Below are 14719 nucleotides of genomic sequence, written 5' to 3'. Positions count from 1 at the left end.
ATGTTCTGAATCTCAGAAGCCAGAACAGCAAGAGGGATCACTGCACAGCGAAAGCAGCAATCCCTCTTGCTGTTCTGGCTTCTGTGATAGCTGTGCAACCTGCATTCGCTCCATAAGACGCACACACATTTCCCCTTACTTTTTAGGAGGGAAAAAGTGAGTCTTATAGAGCAAAAAATACGGTAACTCCCTAAAGCTAATATATGCCCTGACAAATGGCATTTGCTGCAATGGCACTTTGGAGAGTGGTGAATTTTGGTAGTGAAGTAAGCAGGAATATTCTGATATACAACAGACAAATAGAGTTCAAGGGAAATCACCTTTATTTCATAAGTTATGGTCCCCAGTCCAGACGGACTGAGGCAAAGTATGCAGCTCAGGCCAGGCTTTTATAGCCTGTAGTCACTCTCCTCCCTCACAAGAGTAATCGTGGAAAACTCTTGTTGGTCAAAAGACAAGCTGTATATGATGTGGGACATCCCAATTGGTCAAAAATAAGCCGTCTATGATGTAAGAGCAATTAAAACAACCATTCTGATATGATTTATGACACAAGAGGCACATGCTGCAAGTACACAGTGCCAGTTTTCTCACATGGCTTATATCATTCCTTTTTAGATCCTTTGCCAAGATTCTCGCTTGTTCAAGTGGTCAGGTGGGCTTAGTTCACTCACAGTTCATTCCTCACATGTTTCTAGCCTGGGTCTGCATAACCTTTGCATGAACTTTTTACCTTAAAGTGAACTGTAAGCTACATCAGAGGGAATGTTTCTCGTTTTACATCCCTTTTTTACAGGCTTGGGGATCATTTGCACTCAAATTGGTGGTTCAAAATAAATTCTGATCGATACCACCTACAGAAGGAAAATAGATCAGGGAAAGAGTCTAATCTTCTTTCCCCATATATTAAAATCTCAATCCAGATTACAATGATCTCTGCTGTTGTTATTTTTAAAGGAAAAACAAACCCAGGATAGATTATCATAGTAAATGTTTCGTATGTTCTGGATCTTCATAAACCAGTCTTCTGTGTCATCCAATTCCCACCAAGTAGTGAATTTTTTCCTGTTTGTTCAGGTTTTTGACTTGTGGCAAAATACTTCTAATTTATCAGGGGCAATACTTACTGTTACACCTATGTCATGGGACCAATTACCATTTGGTACCTAGTCATTTGTACTTGCCCCAAGTCCATGACTAAGTTAGGATAGATAGTCATCCTATGTTCCAACATTTAAAGTGCAACCCTGTGCATATATAAGGTAAAGGTAAAGGGACTCCGGACCATTAGGTCCAGTCGTGGCAGACTCTGGCGTTGCGGCGCTCATCTCACTTACCGTATTTTTCGCACTATAGGACGCACCGGTCCATAGGACGCACCTAGATTTGAGGGGGAAAATAAAGGGGAAAAATTTATTCCCCCCCCCCGCCAGGCGCGGGGCTGGGGCGGGGGAAGCCTGAGCTTCCCCCTCCCCCAGAACGGGACCCAGAGCCATGCCGAAGCTGCGCACAGCTTTGGCATCGCTCTGGGAGCTTGCGGGGCTGGGGGAGGAGGAAGCCCTCCGCCAGCCTCCAAACCATGTCGGGAGACAGCGGGATGGCGCGCTGCGCCTCTCCCGCTGTCCCCCGAGTTTGTGGGGCTGGCGACGAGGAGGAGCAGGCTTCTCCCCCCCGCCAGCCTTCTAGCCAAGTCGGGGGACAGCAGGGAGGGCGCGCTGCGCCTCTCCCGCTGTCTCCCGAGTTTGCGGGGCTGGCGACGGGGAGGAGCAGGCCTCTCCCCGTCGCCAGCCTTCTAGCCAAGTCGGGGGACAGCGGGAAGGGCGCGCTGCGCCTCTCCCGCTGTCTCCCGAGTTTGCGGGGCTGGCGACGGGGAGGAGCAGGCTTCTCCCCCCCGCCAGCCTTCTAGCCAAGTCGGGGGACAGCGGGAAGGGCGCGCTGCGCCTCTCCCGCTGTCCCCCGAGTTTGCGGGGCTGGCGACGGGGAGGAGCAGGCTTCTCCCCCCGCCAGCCTTCTAACCAAGTCGGGGGACAGCGGGATGGCGGCGTTCCGCCTCCCCGCTGTCCCCCGAGCTTGTGGGGCTGGTGGTGGGGCTCTCCTGAAGCCTGGAGAGCGAGAGGGGTCGGTGCGCACCGACCCCTCTCGCTCTCCTGGCTTCAGCGAAAGCCTGCATTCGCACCATAGGACGCACACACATTTCCCCTTCATTTTTGGAGGGGGAAAAGTGCGTCCTATAGTGCGAAAAATACGGTAATTGGCCAAGGGAGCTGGCATTTGTCCGCAGACAGCTTCCGGGTCATGTGGCCAGCATGACTAAGCTGCTTCTGGCGAACCAGAGCAGTGCACAGAACACCGTTTACCTTCCCGCCGGAGTGGTACCTATTTATCTACTTGCACTTTGATGTGCTTTTGAACTGCTAGGTTGGCAGGAGCAGGGACCTACGTACGTACGTAGTCAGATGTAAATTCCTTTACCTCCCACATAAGCATACACAGAATTCCAGCCTGAATTCAGGGGATTTCCTTTGTTGTGAATTCAAATCTCAGCACGCTGTTTGCTTATGCAAATTCCATTAATTTCAATAAATCTTGAAACTAAAGTCCTTTACAATTCAAACTCTGTTTTCAAGCCAAAAAAAGGAAATAAAAACATGTTTTAGAAAAAAAAACCACTAACACAGTATGATGCTCTGTAAAGCAAGCAAAGAATGACTGCATTTGGATGCCTTTTAAAATCTATGCAGATTTGACTGAAATGAGAAAGCGAATAGCATTTCACTTACAATTGGGATATAGATTAATTTCCAGAAGCACTGTGTACACAGATGGGGCAAACTGGTTAATTTATACCAATTATACATATGAATCACCAACCAAACTTCAGTGCTAAAAGCAGGTTTTAAAGTTGGCACCTCCCACCCACATACCTCATTGCTAATAGCATCCAGATTAATTCATTCTATTTCCATACAAACAGAATCCCTTAATTTCTTCATTGCCAAGTTTACTGCTGTTAAAACAGGCTTTGGAGGCTACTTCCTCATTTACTGCAGAACTTCCAGGCTTTGTTCACTTTTTACCCTGTAAAAATGTGCAGGCATCCGCATGACATAGCCATCACAATGTTCTGCTCCAACATCTTCCCTAATCAGACTCAGGAAATACATTTAATTTTTTAATTTTTTTAAAACACCCACAGCAATCCACAATAGCTGGTTTCCACATTTCACATTTCTGAAATTCTGACTATACAGGCTGCTAGTTGCTAGTATGCTCTAGTCATTTTCTTCTGTGTATCTCCCTGCTCCCTCTAGGAAGCAACTCTGTGCAATTAGCATTACTTTTCCAAATAACATTGCTTTTAAAGATTTTTAGAACATGCGAATAGCCCTGCTGGATCAGGCCAGTGGTCCATCCACTCCAGCATCCTCTTCTCACAGTGGCCAACAAGATGCCAATGGAAAGTCTGTAAGCAGGACCTGAGCACATCAGAACTCTCCCTATCTTGAAATTAGGGACGGGGTCATGATTGGGAATGGATAAAGGGGCAGCATGGTCCCAATGAAAATTCAACCCACCTCAACATTTGAGCCTGTGGGAAATGGGGCAGATCACATGGATTTGGAAGAACAGCTGCTACAATGTCTGGGTGCTACTAAATCATCAACCTCTTGAAACACCAAGAGAGGCCTCTGTAACAGAACAAGGAAGTGCTATGTTACAACATCAGGAAATTCTGCTAAATTTAGGCCTGAAGCTATGAAAATGTCATGTAAATTGAAAATTAACATCTTGGAATTACCCTATCTTTTGAGATATATTTGCCCCACTATCAATAAGGGAAGCTTTTAATGTTTAATAGGTTATTGTATTTTAGTGTTCTGTTGGAAGCCGCCCGGAGTGGCTGGGGAAACCCAGCCAGATGGGTGGGGTATAAATAATAAATTATTATTATATTATTATAAAGAACTGCAGCCATGTTTCACAGAGAATAATGCACACACACAAAAAGCCTGCAGCAAGATTCTGAACTAATACTGTCTGATCTTGGTGACATATAGGGTACTAAGACCCCATGATGCATAGGATTGCACTGTAAAAGAGATACCGGTACTTTAACCCAACCCTTCTCCAAACAGCCTGCGTATACATTCTGATTTGTTTGCACAACAGATATATTCTGTTAATTGCACATCCATGCTGATCTGCTTGTGCAGAGATTATACAACTCCCCATCCTATGATTGTTACTTCCCACTTTATAGTGCATTTTATGTCACTTTTCTTGCTGCAAAAAGCCCATTTTTAATTTCCAAAAAGCTTTATCAGAACAGGGGACAATAAGCAAATGCCTGACATAAATAGAACATCAATGTGTGGATGTACAAGGAAGACTAAACCTTTACTGTAGTGGATACAATAAAGGTTTCTCCAGTCCATCACCAGGCCAACAAGGACAATTAAGTCTCAGCTTCAGCTGATCTAGGAATCCTAAAAGGGGATTTAGTCAAATTCAAGAAGGATAAGGTTATTAATGGCTGCTAATCATGACGACTATATGCCACTTCCAGAACTGGAGGCAGCATCCTTGTTGGGGCATGTTGTTGACTGCTGTGGTAAGTGGGATACTGGGCTATACTCACCGACCTGGGAGTAAGTACTATTGAATTTAATGGAGATTTATAGGGCAGCACTGTAAGAACGCCGCCAATATCGTCATACAAATCTCGTTAGCTAAAAGGGAAACCATCACTATGCGCTCGAAACCAATGGATTGTTGTACTTCTCGAAAAGAGGTCATACAATGTGCCTGCAGCCGTATTTGCATATCCACGTTCTGCTTTTGACACTGCTTTTGACTCCTCATTGAGGACACTCGAATTTCCCCAGCCTACTCTCTGTTTCCTGAGGTTAACATCCCACTCCAATCCCTTCCCCCTCCCTTATCAGTTTTAATGGAAGTTTTACCCACAGCTGTCAACCGTCCCTTATTTGGCGGGAAACCCCCTTATGCCAGCGCCGTGTCCAGCTGCTGTCCCTTACTGATGATGTCCCTTAAATTTCCCGGGTTTCATGCTCGCCCAGCTCGGGAGGGAAGCAGCAGCTCGGGGTCCTCCGCTGCAAGAGAGAGCGCATGCACGAGCTGCCGGGTTTCCGCCTCTCCCTTTTCCCCCTTAGGGGCGCGTCATGAGGAGACGGGTGGCGGCAGGCAGGCAGGCCCTCTCTTGCGAGACTTCCACCACGCTGCCAGGGGGAGCCGGAGGCAGCAGCGGCGGCTGAAGAGGCGGCCTGAGGGAGGAGGAAGAGGAGGGGATGGGGAAGGACACAGAAGGGTGGCGCTTCAGTGGCCGCCGCCGCGCCGCAACTGCCTCATGCCGGGTTCGCAGGCGGCGTGGGCGAGAGTCTCCCTCCCTCCCTCTCAGGCGGGGAAGGGCTGATGGATCTCCTCGCGCCAGGACGATGGCAGCCCCGACGTGCTGCTTAGCATACCCTCCAACCAGTGCAGCATCTTAATGTAGTGATTTCCCTCTCTGCATCCCTTTCATAACTCTATTTTTATAAATCATTTGTCCATCCATAGTTTAAATTTTTACTATAAGTTTTCTGTCAATCCTACCAATGTATGTAACTCTTTACAATAGCTTTTCAAATAAATTATAAACTTTCCGCATTCTTTATTAAAGAGGTCCTCTTCCTGGTTTCTAATTCTGCTTGTAAGCTTTGCCATCTCAACGTCGTTCATCAGTTTTGTCTGCCACTCTTCTTTGGCCGGAGTCATAGATCCTTAGGATCATCTAGCCCAACCCCCTGCAAAACACAGTCAGTCGCAGCAAAAGCAGCATGGCTCCATCAGTGGTGGATTTCTGTATAAGCTAAGCAAAATCCCTTATTTTGGCTGCTGATACCTTATTTTCGAGGCTGCTGATCCCTTATTTTCAAATCTGTAAGTTGACAGCTATGCTTTTACCCCACCCCAGCCCCCGCAAAAAAAGAAAGAAAAGCCTCAATTTCCATTTTCAAAATGGCTAATTATGAAATGACCATACCATAAAATGACTGGGCGTGAAGCAAAGGGCACAACAGAGACCCTTATTCCCCCTAAACAAACGAAACGCCGAACTGCGCAGGCGCCCAGAGGAAGTGAGCGGCGGCGGCGGCGCCTGACTCTCTGGCTCCCCCACAAAACAATGGCCGCTGAGGGTGCGCATGCGTAGTGTTGCTCTGCTCCCCCCTCCCCCAGCCTCTACAAAGCAATGGCTGCCTGCGCGCGTCTAGGCCCGGCGTGGTAGGCCTCCGCTTCACTTGGGCTGCGCCGCGGAGGTGCCGTTTCGTGTGGTTCCGAGTCGTCAGGATGCCGCAGAAACCCGGGGAGGAGGACGAGGAGAGAGGGGCAGGAGAGGCCTTGGGGCGCCTGCGCTCGGTGAACACTCGGGAACCTTGCCAGGTCATTTTCTGTAACCGCAGCCCCCGCCTGGTCAGCCCCGTCTGGCTGGACTTCGAGGGGAAGCCGCGCTCCTATCCGAGCCTGAAGCCCGGCACGGGCCGACGGATGCACAGCTACCTGGGTGGGTATTATAACGGGGGCAGCTCAGGAAGGCATCGCCGCCTTTGGCTCGGTAGGGACTGCGCTGCTTCGGTCGCTGAAGGGCGGGCAGATATTCAACAGGTGGAGCTTCCTGGCGCGAACCTTCCAGCGAAACCTGCGCCTGCAGCCGGGCTTTGCTCCCTCTTCCCTCAGACGTTAGAAGGGCCTCGGCCGTGCGAGCAGCCGGGAGCGGAAGGGCCCGGAGTAGGGTTAGAAAGTGGGGTGGCGGATGCAGGAATTGGAGGGGGGATACCAGAGTGGGGTGGTTTGGCCACGTTGCCTCTGTGGAGAAGGAGGGCTGCCTCGAAGGCAGTGGTTTGGATGGCCGCTCCTGTGTGCAGAGGAGCGCAACTGGGTGGATCTCTGAAGACCTCCTTTCGGCCCCAGGAAAGTGGTGGGAGCAGCTGTGATGTGTGGCTACCTTTGAAGGGGATTCGGCCCCTTCCAACTGATCCAGAATGCGGCTGCCAGATTGGGGACTGCGAGCCTGCATTGGCTCCCAGTACTGTACATTTCCGACCACACTTCAAAGTGTTGGTGTTGTTGACCTTTAAAGCCCTGAACAGCCTGGTCCCTGGATACCTAAAGGATCGTCTTCAACCCCATATCCATCCCAGATGCCAAGGTCCAGCTCCAAGGGCCTTCTGGCAGTTCCTGCAATGGGAGAAGTGAAGTTACAGAGAACCACGCAAAAGGCCTTTTCAGTAGTCACAGCCGCCCTGTGGAACCGATTCCCTTCATATGTCAAAGAGATAAACAATTATATGACCTTCCTTAGACATCTGAAGGCAGCCCTGTATGGGGAAGTTTTTAATGCTTGGTGTTTAGTTATGCTTTTATATTAGGTTGGAAGCTGACCACAGTGACTTGGACAACCCAGTCAGATGGGATATAAATTATTATTATTATTATTATTATTATTATTATTATTATTATTATTATTATTTATTGATAGGAATACTGTATCCCTGTGCAGCTACTCATTTGTTTTTCTTTAAACCCAGTACTGTATAGGCTTTTCTGCATTCTTTTTGCAACTTTCATTTATAGACATAAGTTTCAGTGAACCATATTCGACTCATCAGTAGTTGCATACCATGTGGAATCAGTCTGTAAACATTGCTGAGCTGTTGAGCTTAGATCCCGCTTATTTGTTTGTTTTTAAAATTTGTTTATTAAATTTCTATACTGCCCTTCTTTTCTGGCTTCTCGTGGGCATCTGGTTGGCCACCGTGAGAACAGAATGCTGGACTAGATGGGCCTTTGGCCTGATCCAGCAGGGCTCTTTTTTATGCTCTTATGCCCTAACTTCATTTGTGATTTGTTTTCTAGAACATCTTTGGCTGTTCAGAGATGCTGGGACAGATGATAGTCTTCTTGTCAACCAAGCAGAGCTGTTTGTGGCTACCCGCAATATGAATGGGCAGCCTGTATTTGCAAATATTACACTACCAGGTAAAAATCCAATTATAATACTAATGTCTTTATCTCTTTACACTGTGAATAATGTTGTTCAATTATAGTCAGAGTCCCATTTGACTAAATAATAATCAAGTAAAATGTCTGATTATGTTTATTTGTAGCAGTGTGACACCCTCAAAACAGTCCTTCCCACCTACCCAAGGTTCATTTAAGATGTTCCCAATTCTGTCTGGTTACAAATCATTTTAAATCATTTGATCTTAACCATAAGAAAAGCCAGCAATGGGGCATTTCATTCTGTGCCTTCATAATGCTTCATGTTTGTATAGTACAGGAGTAGGCCTTCCAGATGTTATTGAAGTACAGTTACAATTAGTCCCAGCTGGCATGGCCACTGGTCAGTGAGGATGGGAGTTGTAGTCCAGTGACATCTGTAGGGCCACAGTTTCCCCATCTCTGGTCTATCAGATTAAGAAAAACATGAATTGTATTTCTTTTTCTTACTGATTAGCAAAACATTATGGTATTCAGGTATTTGTGATCCATGCCTCAATATCTTCAGCATGACATTTAAAATCTCACTTTACTATCTCTCTGCAGTGTACACTCTGAAGGAACGATGTCTCCAAGTTGTCCGTGCTTTAGTAAAACCAGTGGACTACAGGAAGTTAGACATTGTTCGGTCACTATATGAAGATTTAGAAGATCATCCAGATATTAGGAAGGATCTTCAGCGGCTTTCTCTGGAAACGAATGATAGGCTAAGGAATAGAGTTGGAGGGTCATCAGTGGAAAACTACTCTTACTAATAAATTGTTGGGTATAAGAGGCATTAACTGCTGTATGAACTGAAAAGACATTTACATTCCATAGTGTTTTAGGAAGCAGACATTGCTTTGGTTTAGAACTTGTAATTTCATAATTTAGAGACAAAGCCATGGGACAATGAGGCAGAGTGGTAGAATGCTGCAGCTGAAAATACTCAACGAAATCCTGTCCTGGGAAAACTATACAAATTGTATTTAGACCAAATACAAACACATATGTCAGTTGATAGAAGATTAGATTGGCAAAAGCCGTTTCATGTGATTTTCCACTTATTTAAAATAGCATTTTATTATATATGTGTTTAGAAAACACCCTGTATGTGTGGTCTTTGGATTTTGGGCAACTTTAATTTAATTATCATACAAAATGATAAATTATACTTAAACTGCAATTTAAGGATGTGTGGTCTTTGGATTTTGGGCAACTTTAATTTAATTATCATACCAAATGATAAATTATCCTTAAACTGCAATTTGGTCTCCCCCCCGCCAATAATTCAGATTGAATACTGTAAATTAGAACTCTCTGGATTTACTTTTTCTTGTGCCAGCGGTTTCCTACAGGTCATTATTTCCTATGGTGGACCAACATACTTCCAGTGTGCAAGAACTGCACTCTGTCACACATTTGCCCCATGTTTGTCTATGCTGTTATTGGAATTTTGGTGTGATGGGAGCTACTACCATTCCCACTTCAGCTAGAGAAAGAGCCTGGCGGCTCTGTGGTGCAGGCAAAGTTTTTTCTCAGATCACAATTTCACCCTCAGTCAAAGCTTGCTATTGCATTGAAGGTGAATTTTGTGAGTATGAAAAGAATATGCTGTCTCTTAGAGGTTCCAATAAATAATCCATCAAACTCATTCTTTGCTACTCTTTTTTTTAAACACTCCCCAAGCTATATATTGCCTTCTTAAAAATTATCTGCAAAATTTTGAGGCAACAGTTATGAAGCTGACTACTTTAGAACGTATTTTTGTTTTGAGCTACACAGATGATCAGTGGAACAGTATTTTCCTATTTTCCAATATCTTGTGTTTGCAACTATTAAAAGTTTTTGGTTTTGGGTGTCAACCCAACATTTTTACCAGTTGATCTTGTACAGTTATTTCCAAGTATCTTAATAGGACTACTGTGAAATGAACTTGTTGAAGACATTACGGTGTACTGAATGTGTTGTAAATTGTTACTTTTTGTAAAGTCACTGGTTTGTGATGTAGGTGTGTACTAATTTTTTTGTATACTTTGTAAATTTCTTTCTAAAAAGTTAAAGCTTGAGAGATTTCTGTATATATGATAAATCTGTACTTTTGATGTTGCCAGACAAATATGTGCACACAACCAGAACTTTCCCTTAAGAGTTCTGCCAGAGGAGGGAAGAGACAAGGTTTACCCTTCACAGAGCTACAGTTCCCAGCATCCTTAACAGACCTCCGGTTCCTGGGATTCTTTGGGGGATTCTGTGTGTTCTTCCAGGTCTTCTAAAGGAAGAATCAAAATAGCAAAATGAAGAAGAAAGTCTGTGAATATGAATTCCATGCAAGATAGATTGCAGTAGCTAAGCTGTCAGTTTTGTATCTGAATTTTTGAACATGCTGGGGCACATTTGGAGCATTGTTAGATTTATATGGTTCTTTGTTTCTGATAAATACCTAGTGAGAATATCAGCTGCCCAGACCAGATTATTAGAATTGCAATTTCGATATTTAAACATTGCTTTTAATATGTATTTAGCTATTGCTCAGCATTCCATACAATGCCATTTCATGTATTATTATTTTTTAACCTATGAGGCATTAAAGCGGATTTTTTCCCTTAATTTCCCCCATTCTTTACTTTGTCTGGTACTTTATTATATGTAAGCAATGGTGGCAGCCATTATGTTTGCTAATAAAATATACTAGGATGCATGCCCGTTCTTTTCTTAAAGTTCATGTGTGACTCTTAGGTTCATTTCATATACAGTGGTACCTCAGGTTAAGAACTTAATTCGTTCTGGAGGTCTGTTCTTAACCTGAAGTACCACTTTAGCTAATGGGGCCACCACTGCGGGATTTCTGTTCTCATCCTAAAGCAAAGTTCCTAACCCGAGGTACTATTTCTGGGTTAGCAGAGTCTGTAACCTGAAGCGTCTGTAACCCGAGGTACCACTGTATTCTGTTTTGTTGGTGGTAATGTGTTACTCCCTTTTCAATGTCTTATTTAGCAATGATTTTTTCCCCTTAGAATCATAAAACTGTAGAGTTGGAAGGGACCATGAGGGTTATCTAGTGCAGTCCCCCTGAAGTGTAGGAATCTTTTGTCCAACATGGGGCCTGAGATTAAGAGTTTCATGGTCTGCCAACTGCCAGAAATGACCAAGAGGAAGAGCAGCTTCCAGTGTGGTGTACTGGTTAAGAGCAGTGGACTCGTAATCTGGTGAACCGGGTTCGATTCCCCGCTCCTCCACATGCAGCTGCTGGGTGACCTTGGGCTAGTCACACTTCTCTGAAGTCTCTCAGCCTCACTCAGCTCACAGAGTGTTTGTTGTGGGGGAGGAAGGGAAAGGAGATTGTTAGCTGCTTTGAGACTCCTTAGGGTAGTGATAAAGTGGGATATCAAATCCAAACTCTTCTTTTTCTTAACCAATGTTTCAATGTGGATTGCCTGTGGAACAGATGGAGGGATATTCAGATGCATTTTTAATGTAGGAGTCATTTCCCCCTTTTTCTTTGCTATTTTATTTTCTTAAAACAGTGTAGGCTTGAGAGTCTTAAGACTTCAGGCTAGTGTGCTTGTTATCTTAAACATTACATGGGTATCTAAAATGGAATGGCTGCAATCCTAATCCCACTTCCCCAGGAGTAAGCCACAGTGAATTCAATAGCACTTACTTCAGAGAAGGCATGGTTAGGATTGTGCTATTTTTGACTGCAATAAAGATTGATTGATTGATTGATTGATTGATTGCTGTTAGTCTGGAATTGGTCTCCTTTTTAAAAAAGAAATCTCGGACGAAGATCCTTGTGTATATGCAAGTATTAGGTTAAAATCAGCAATATTCACATTTACTATTCACAGCTGAGCACTCCTAACGTGGTTCTTGACGCTGGAGAAAGAAAAATATGTAAGTGATTCAGTATTAGATTATGTACAATATTAGAATATTCTATTTGGAATATTTTTCATAGAATATTTTAATGGCACATAATTTATGTTTCTGTATTTTTGTAATCAGAAGTGTGAAAGTTTTACATGCAGAAGCAAACGGTGTATTATGATGGATTTACTAAATCAGGGCCAGTCCTACCATTAGACAGTGGGGCGGCTGCCTCAGGCAGCAGAAGCAGAGGAATGGCACGGAGGTGTCGGAGGGCAGAGCTATATGTACCACATGCATCGTAACCAAGCTAACCTGCTGTCCTCAGCTGTAGTGGAGGATAGTGGCCTGTCACTTGTGGTGAAGATTAAATTGCAAATCGGGTTGACTGGTACATGGAAAGGGATGGGGTGCAAGGTTGCCATCTTGTCCTTCAGCTGAGTAAACAAAATGTATTGGGACTAGACCTGAATACACCAGAATGGATAGGTGAACAGCTTAGAACAAGACTGCTTCATTCTAATACCAGACCTTTTAATTTGTGTTCCTTGGTTTATATGCTTGTTTTGACCATTGCATCTAATGATGGGCTTCATATTGTTAAAAAAGGGGGCGTGCTACAATAACAGTGCAATCCTATGCATGCCTACTCAGAAGTAAACCCCACTGGGTTGAATGAGGCCTGCTCTAGCAATGTAGAGAGGGCTACAGTCTAAATTGTTTTCTGAGCAGCTGCTTTTCCTATTTTTTCTCTCAACTTTCTGGTGCCACCCTTTTGCTGCTTCTTGTTGAAAAATTGAGTGGAATGTTACTTGCATAGTTTTCCTTCAATTTCCAATTAAATTGACTAGTCACTACTGTTTTCTGTCCTATATTTCCCCCATTTTATCTTTTAAAAAAAATGAAAAGATTGAACACTTCAGTTTAGTCGCTAATAATAATAATATCATATACCCCACCCGTCTGGCTGGGTTTCCCCAGCCAAGTTCAAGATTCGCCCATCCTAGCTCCCCATCCTAACTCCTTCAACTCACAACCAGTTGATTGTTTCCGGGAGCTAAGTTTCTCGCCAGAATACTGCAATTTGCTCGTCTATTCACAATCGTGCACCTCCTTCCTTCCCTATGTATTTTATTTATTAACCTTTCCTTTTTTAAAACCACACATGCCCCGAAGCCAGGGAAGTCGAGGCTCCAGCTGCGCACCGACCGGCTGGGAAAAATCAGGTGCGACTTGGTTCATAAACAGTCCGGCGGCTGAAGCGCTAAGTGGGAACAAGCGCGCAGCCCTTGAAGAAGGGAAGCGAGCCAGTCTCGCCCTGACGTCAGTGAGAGAACTCCCCGGCGTCGGGAAATGGGGCAGGACAGGGCGGGGTCTGAGAGACAAAAATAAAGCCGCTGACAAGTTTTGAGAAGCTAGGAGTGGCTCATTCAGACGGGGAGGAGGAGGCGGGCGAGAAGACCAGGTTTGCTGGCTGGAGTCAGGGAGAAAAAAGAAACCCATTTCCTTCCTCTTTCAGGCCTTTGGGAGGACAGCCGTCCATGGCCAAAGGAGAAGAGAGGGGAATTCCCGCGGCTGTGACACAGCAGGAGAAAGACATGGCCCTGCAGCAGCGGCAGCCGCCGCCGCAATATCCCTCGACGCCGCTTTCCTTGGGCAGTTCTGCTGCGCAGTCTCCTTACATCCACAGCATGCCCGCCTGGGTGCTGGAGGATTTCTGCCAGAAGATGGACTGCCTCAACGACTACGACTGGATGCGCTTTGGTGAGCCCAGGATCTCGTCGCCTGGCGGGTGGGGGAGCAGCAGCGCCGGGTTTGGGGGTCCCTGGGCAACTTTTTTGGCCCGTCGGATGTTGTGGGACTTCAGCTCCCATCGGCGGGAGCAAGTTCAGGGATGTGACCCGGCAAGGGGGGGGGGTCACACCCGGAGCCCCCGGTGGTGGAAGGAGTGCTGGTTTTAAGGAGATAGATAGATAGATAGATGACAAGCACAGATGTCCCTATGTTTTAGCTGAACCCTGAATCAACTCTATCCCAGGGACCCTTCTCCTCCCAAAAGCCACAGGTTTGATAGCACCGGTAGAGTTCACAAGCTGCTGGGTCTGATTCAAGGCTTGTGGACTTTACCGGTGCTATGAAACGTGCTGCTTCTTAGATAAAAAAGGGTCCCAGGGATAGTTGATTCAGGGTTCAGCTAAAACATAGGGACACCTGCACCAATAGGGGAACTTGTGGCAGCCCTGCATACTTCACTGAAGCACTTCTGCCAGCACTTAAGAACTACACACATCATACAGGCCCCAGATTTATAGATTAAACTGTGGGCTGTCACATTAAACTCTGTAATCGAACGTTAGAATAGACATTGGTTGATTTAGCTTTCCAAAGTATCAGAACAGATTACAAGGTGATTGATAAAACAATTTTTTCAAATAATAAAAGATAAAGGGACCCCTGATCATTAGGTCCAGTTGTGACCGACTCTGGGGTTGCGGCACTCATCTCGCTTTAATGGCCGAGGGAGCCGGCGTACAGCTTCTAGGTCATGTGGCCAGCATGACTAAGCCGCTTCTGGCGAACCAGAGCAGTGCACGGAAACACTGTTTACCTTCCTGCTGGAGCGGTACCTATTTATCTACTTGCACTTTGACGTGCTTACGAACTGCTAGGTTAAAATTTAACTTGAAAGCACTGTTAAAACATCTTCTGGCAAAATAATTCATCTGAAGCATTTTTAAAGCTATAGTGCATTTATCCAGCTTGTCAAGTCCTTCCATGCTCTGTTCCTGCCCTCTATATGCAATTCTTACTG

General features: G+C 45.2%; 3 protein-coding genes across 8 annotated transcripts in view; all 3 read left to right on the top strand.

Annotated features, from left to right (window-relative positions):
• Positions 1–14719, top strand: part of TATDN2 (TatD DNase domain containing 2) — a 159346-nt gene that overhangs the window by 102455 nt on the left and 42172 nt on the right. The gene's annotated exons all lie outside the window — the stretch shown is intronic.
• VHL (von Hippel-Lindau tumor suppressor) lies at positions 6169–8836 on the top strand. The gene is made up of 3 exons (XM_053378105.1): positions 6169–6562; positions 7915–8037; positions 8605–8836. Exons 1-3 carry the CDS (start codon positions 6349–6351, stop codon positions 8811–8813), a joined length of 546 nt encoding a protein of 181 aa, XP_053234080.1. The 5' UTR covers positions 6169–6348; the 3' UTR covers positions 8814–8836.
• The window catches only part of IRAK2 (interleukin 1 receptor associated kinase 2), a 32362-nt gene continuing 30814 nt past the window's right edge, over positions 13172–14719 (top strand). For 3 of the 6 annotated variants that reach the window (XM_053378098.1, XM_053378097.1, XM_053378099.1), the window contains exon 1: positions 13172–13671. In XM_053378098.1, coding sequence (XP_053234073.1) covers positions 13449–13671 — 223 coding nt within the window. In that variant the 5' untranslated portion in view covers positions 13172–13448. The remainder of the gene's footprint in view (positions 13672–14719) is intronic. The other 3 variants (XR_008329070.1, XM_053378101.1, XM_053378100.1) reach the window with 1 other exon arrangement.

This window comes from Podarcis raffonei, chromosome 2, assembly GCF_027172205.1.
Source record: "Podarcis raffonei isolate rPodRaf1 chromosome 2, rPodRaf1.pri, whole genome shotgun sequence".
In the NCBI taxonomy this organism is placed as follows: Eukaryota; Metazoa; Chordata; class Lepidosauria; order Squamata; family Lacertidae; genus Podarcis; species Podarcis raffonei.
Note: the sequence above shows the minus strand (reverse complement) of the source record. Positions and strands in the feature narration are given on the sequence as shown.

Coding starts and splice junctions, on each gene's coding strand:
- VHL (XM_053378105.1), top strand. CDS start 6,349: ATGCCGCAGAAACCCGGGGAGGAGGACGAGGAGAGAGGGGCAGGAGAG. Junction 6,563..7,914: donor ACGGATGCACAGCTACCTGG/GTGGGTATTATA, acceptor TTTGTTTTCTAG/AACATCTTTGGCTGTTCAGA. Junction 8,038..8,604: donor TGCAAATATTACACTACCAG/GTAAAAATCCAA, acceptor ATCTCTCTGCAG/TGTACACTCTGAAGGAACGA.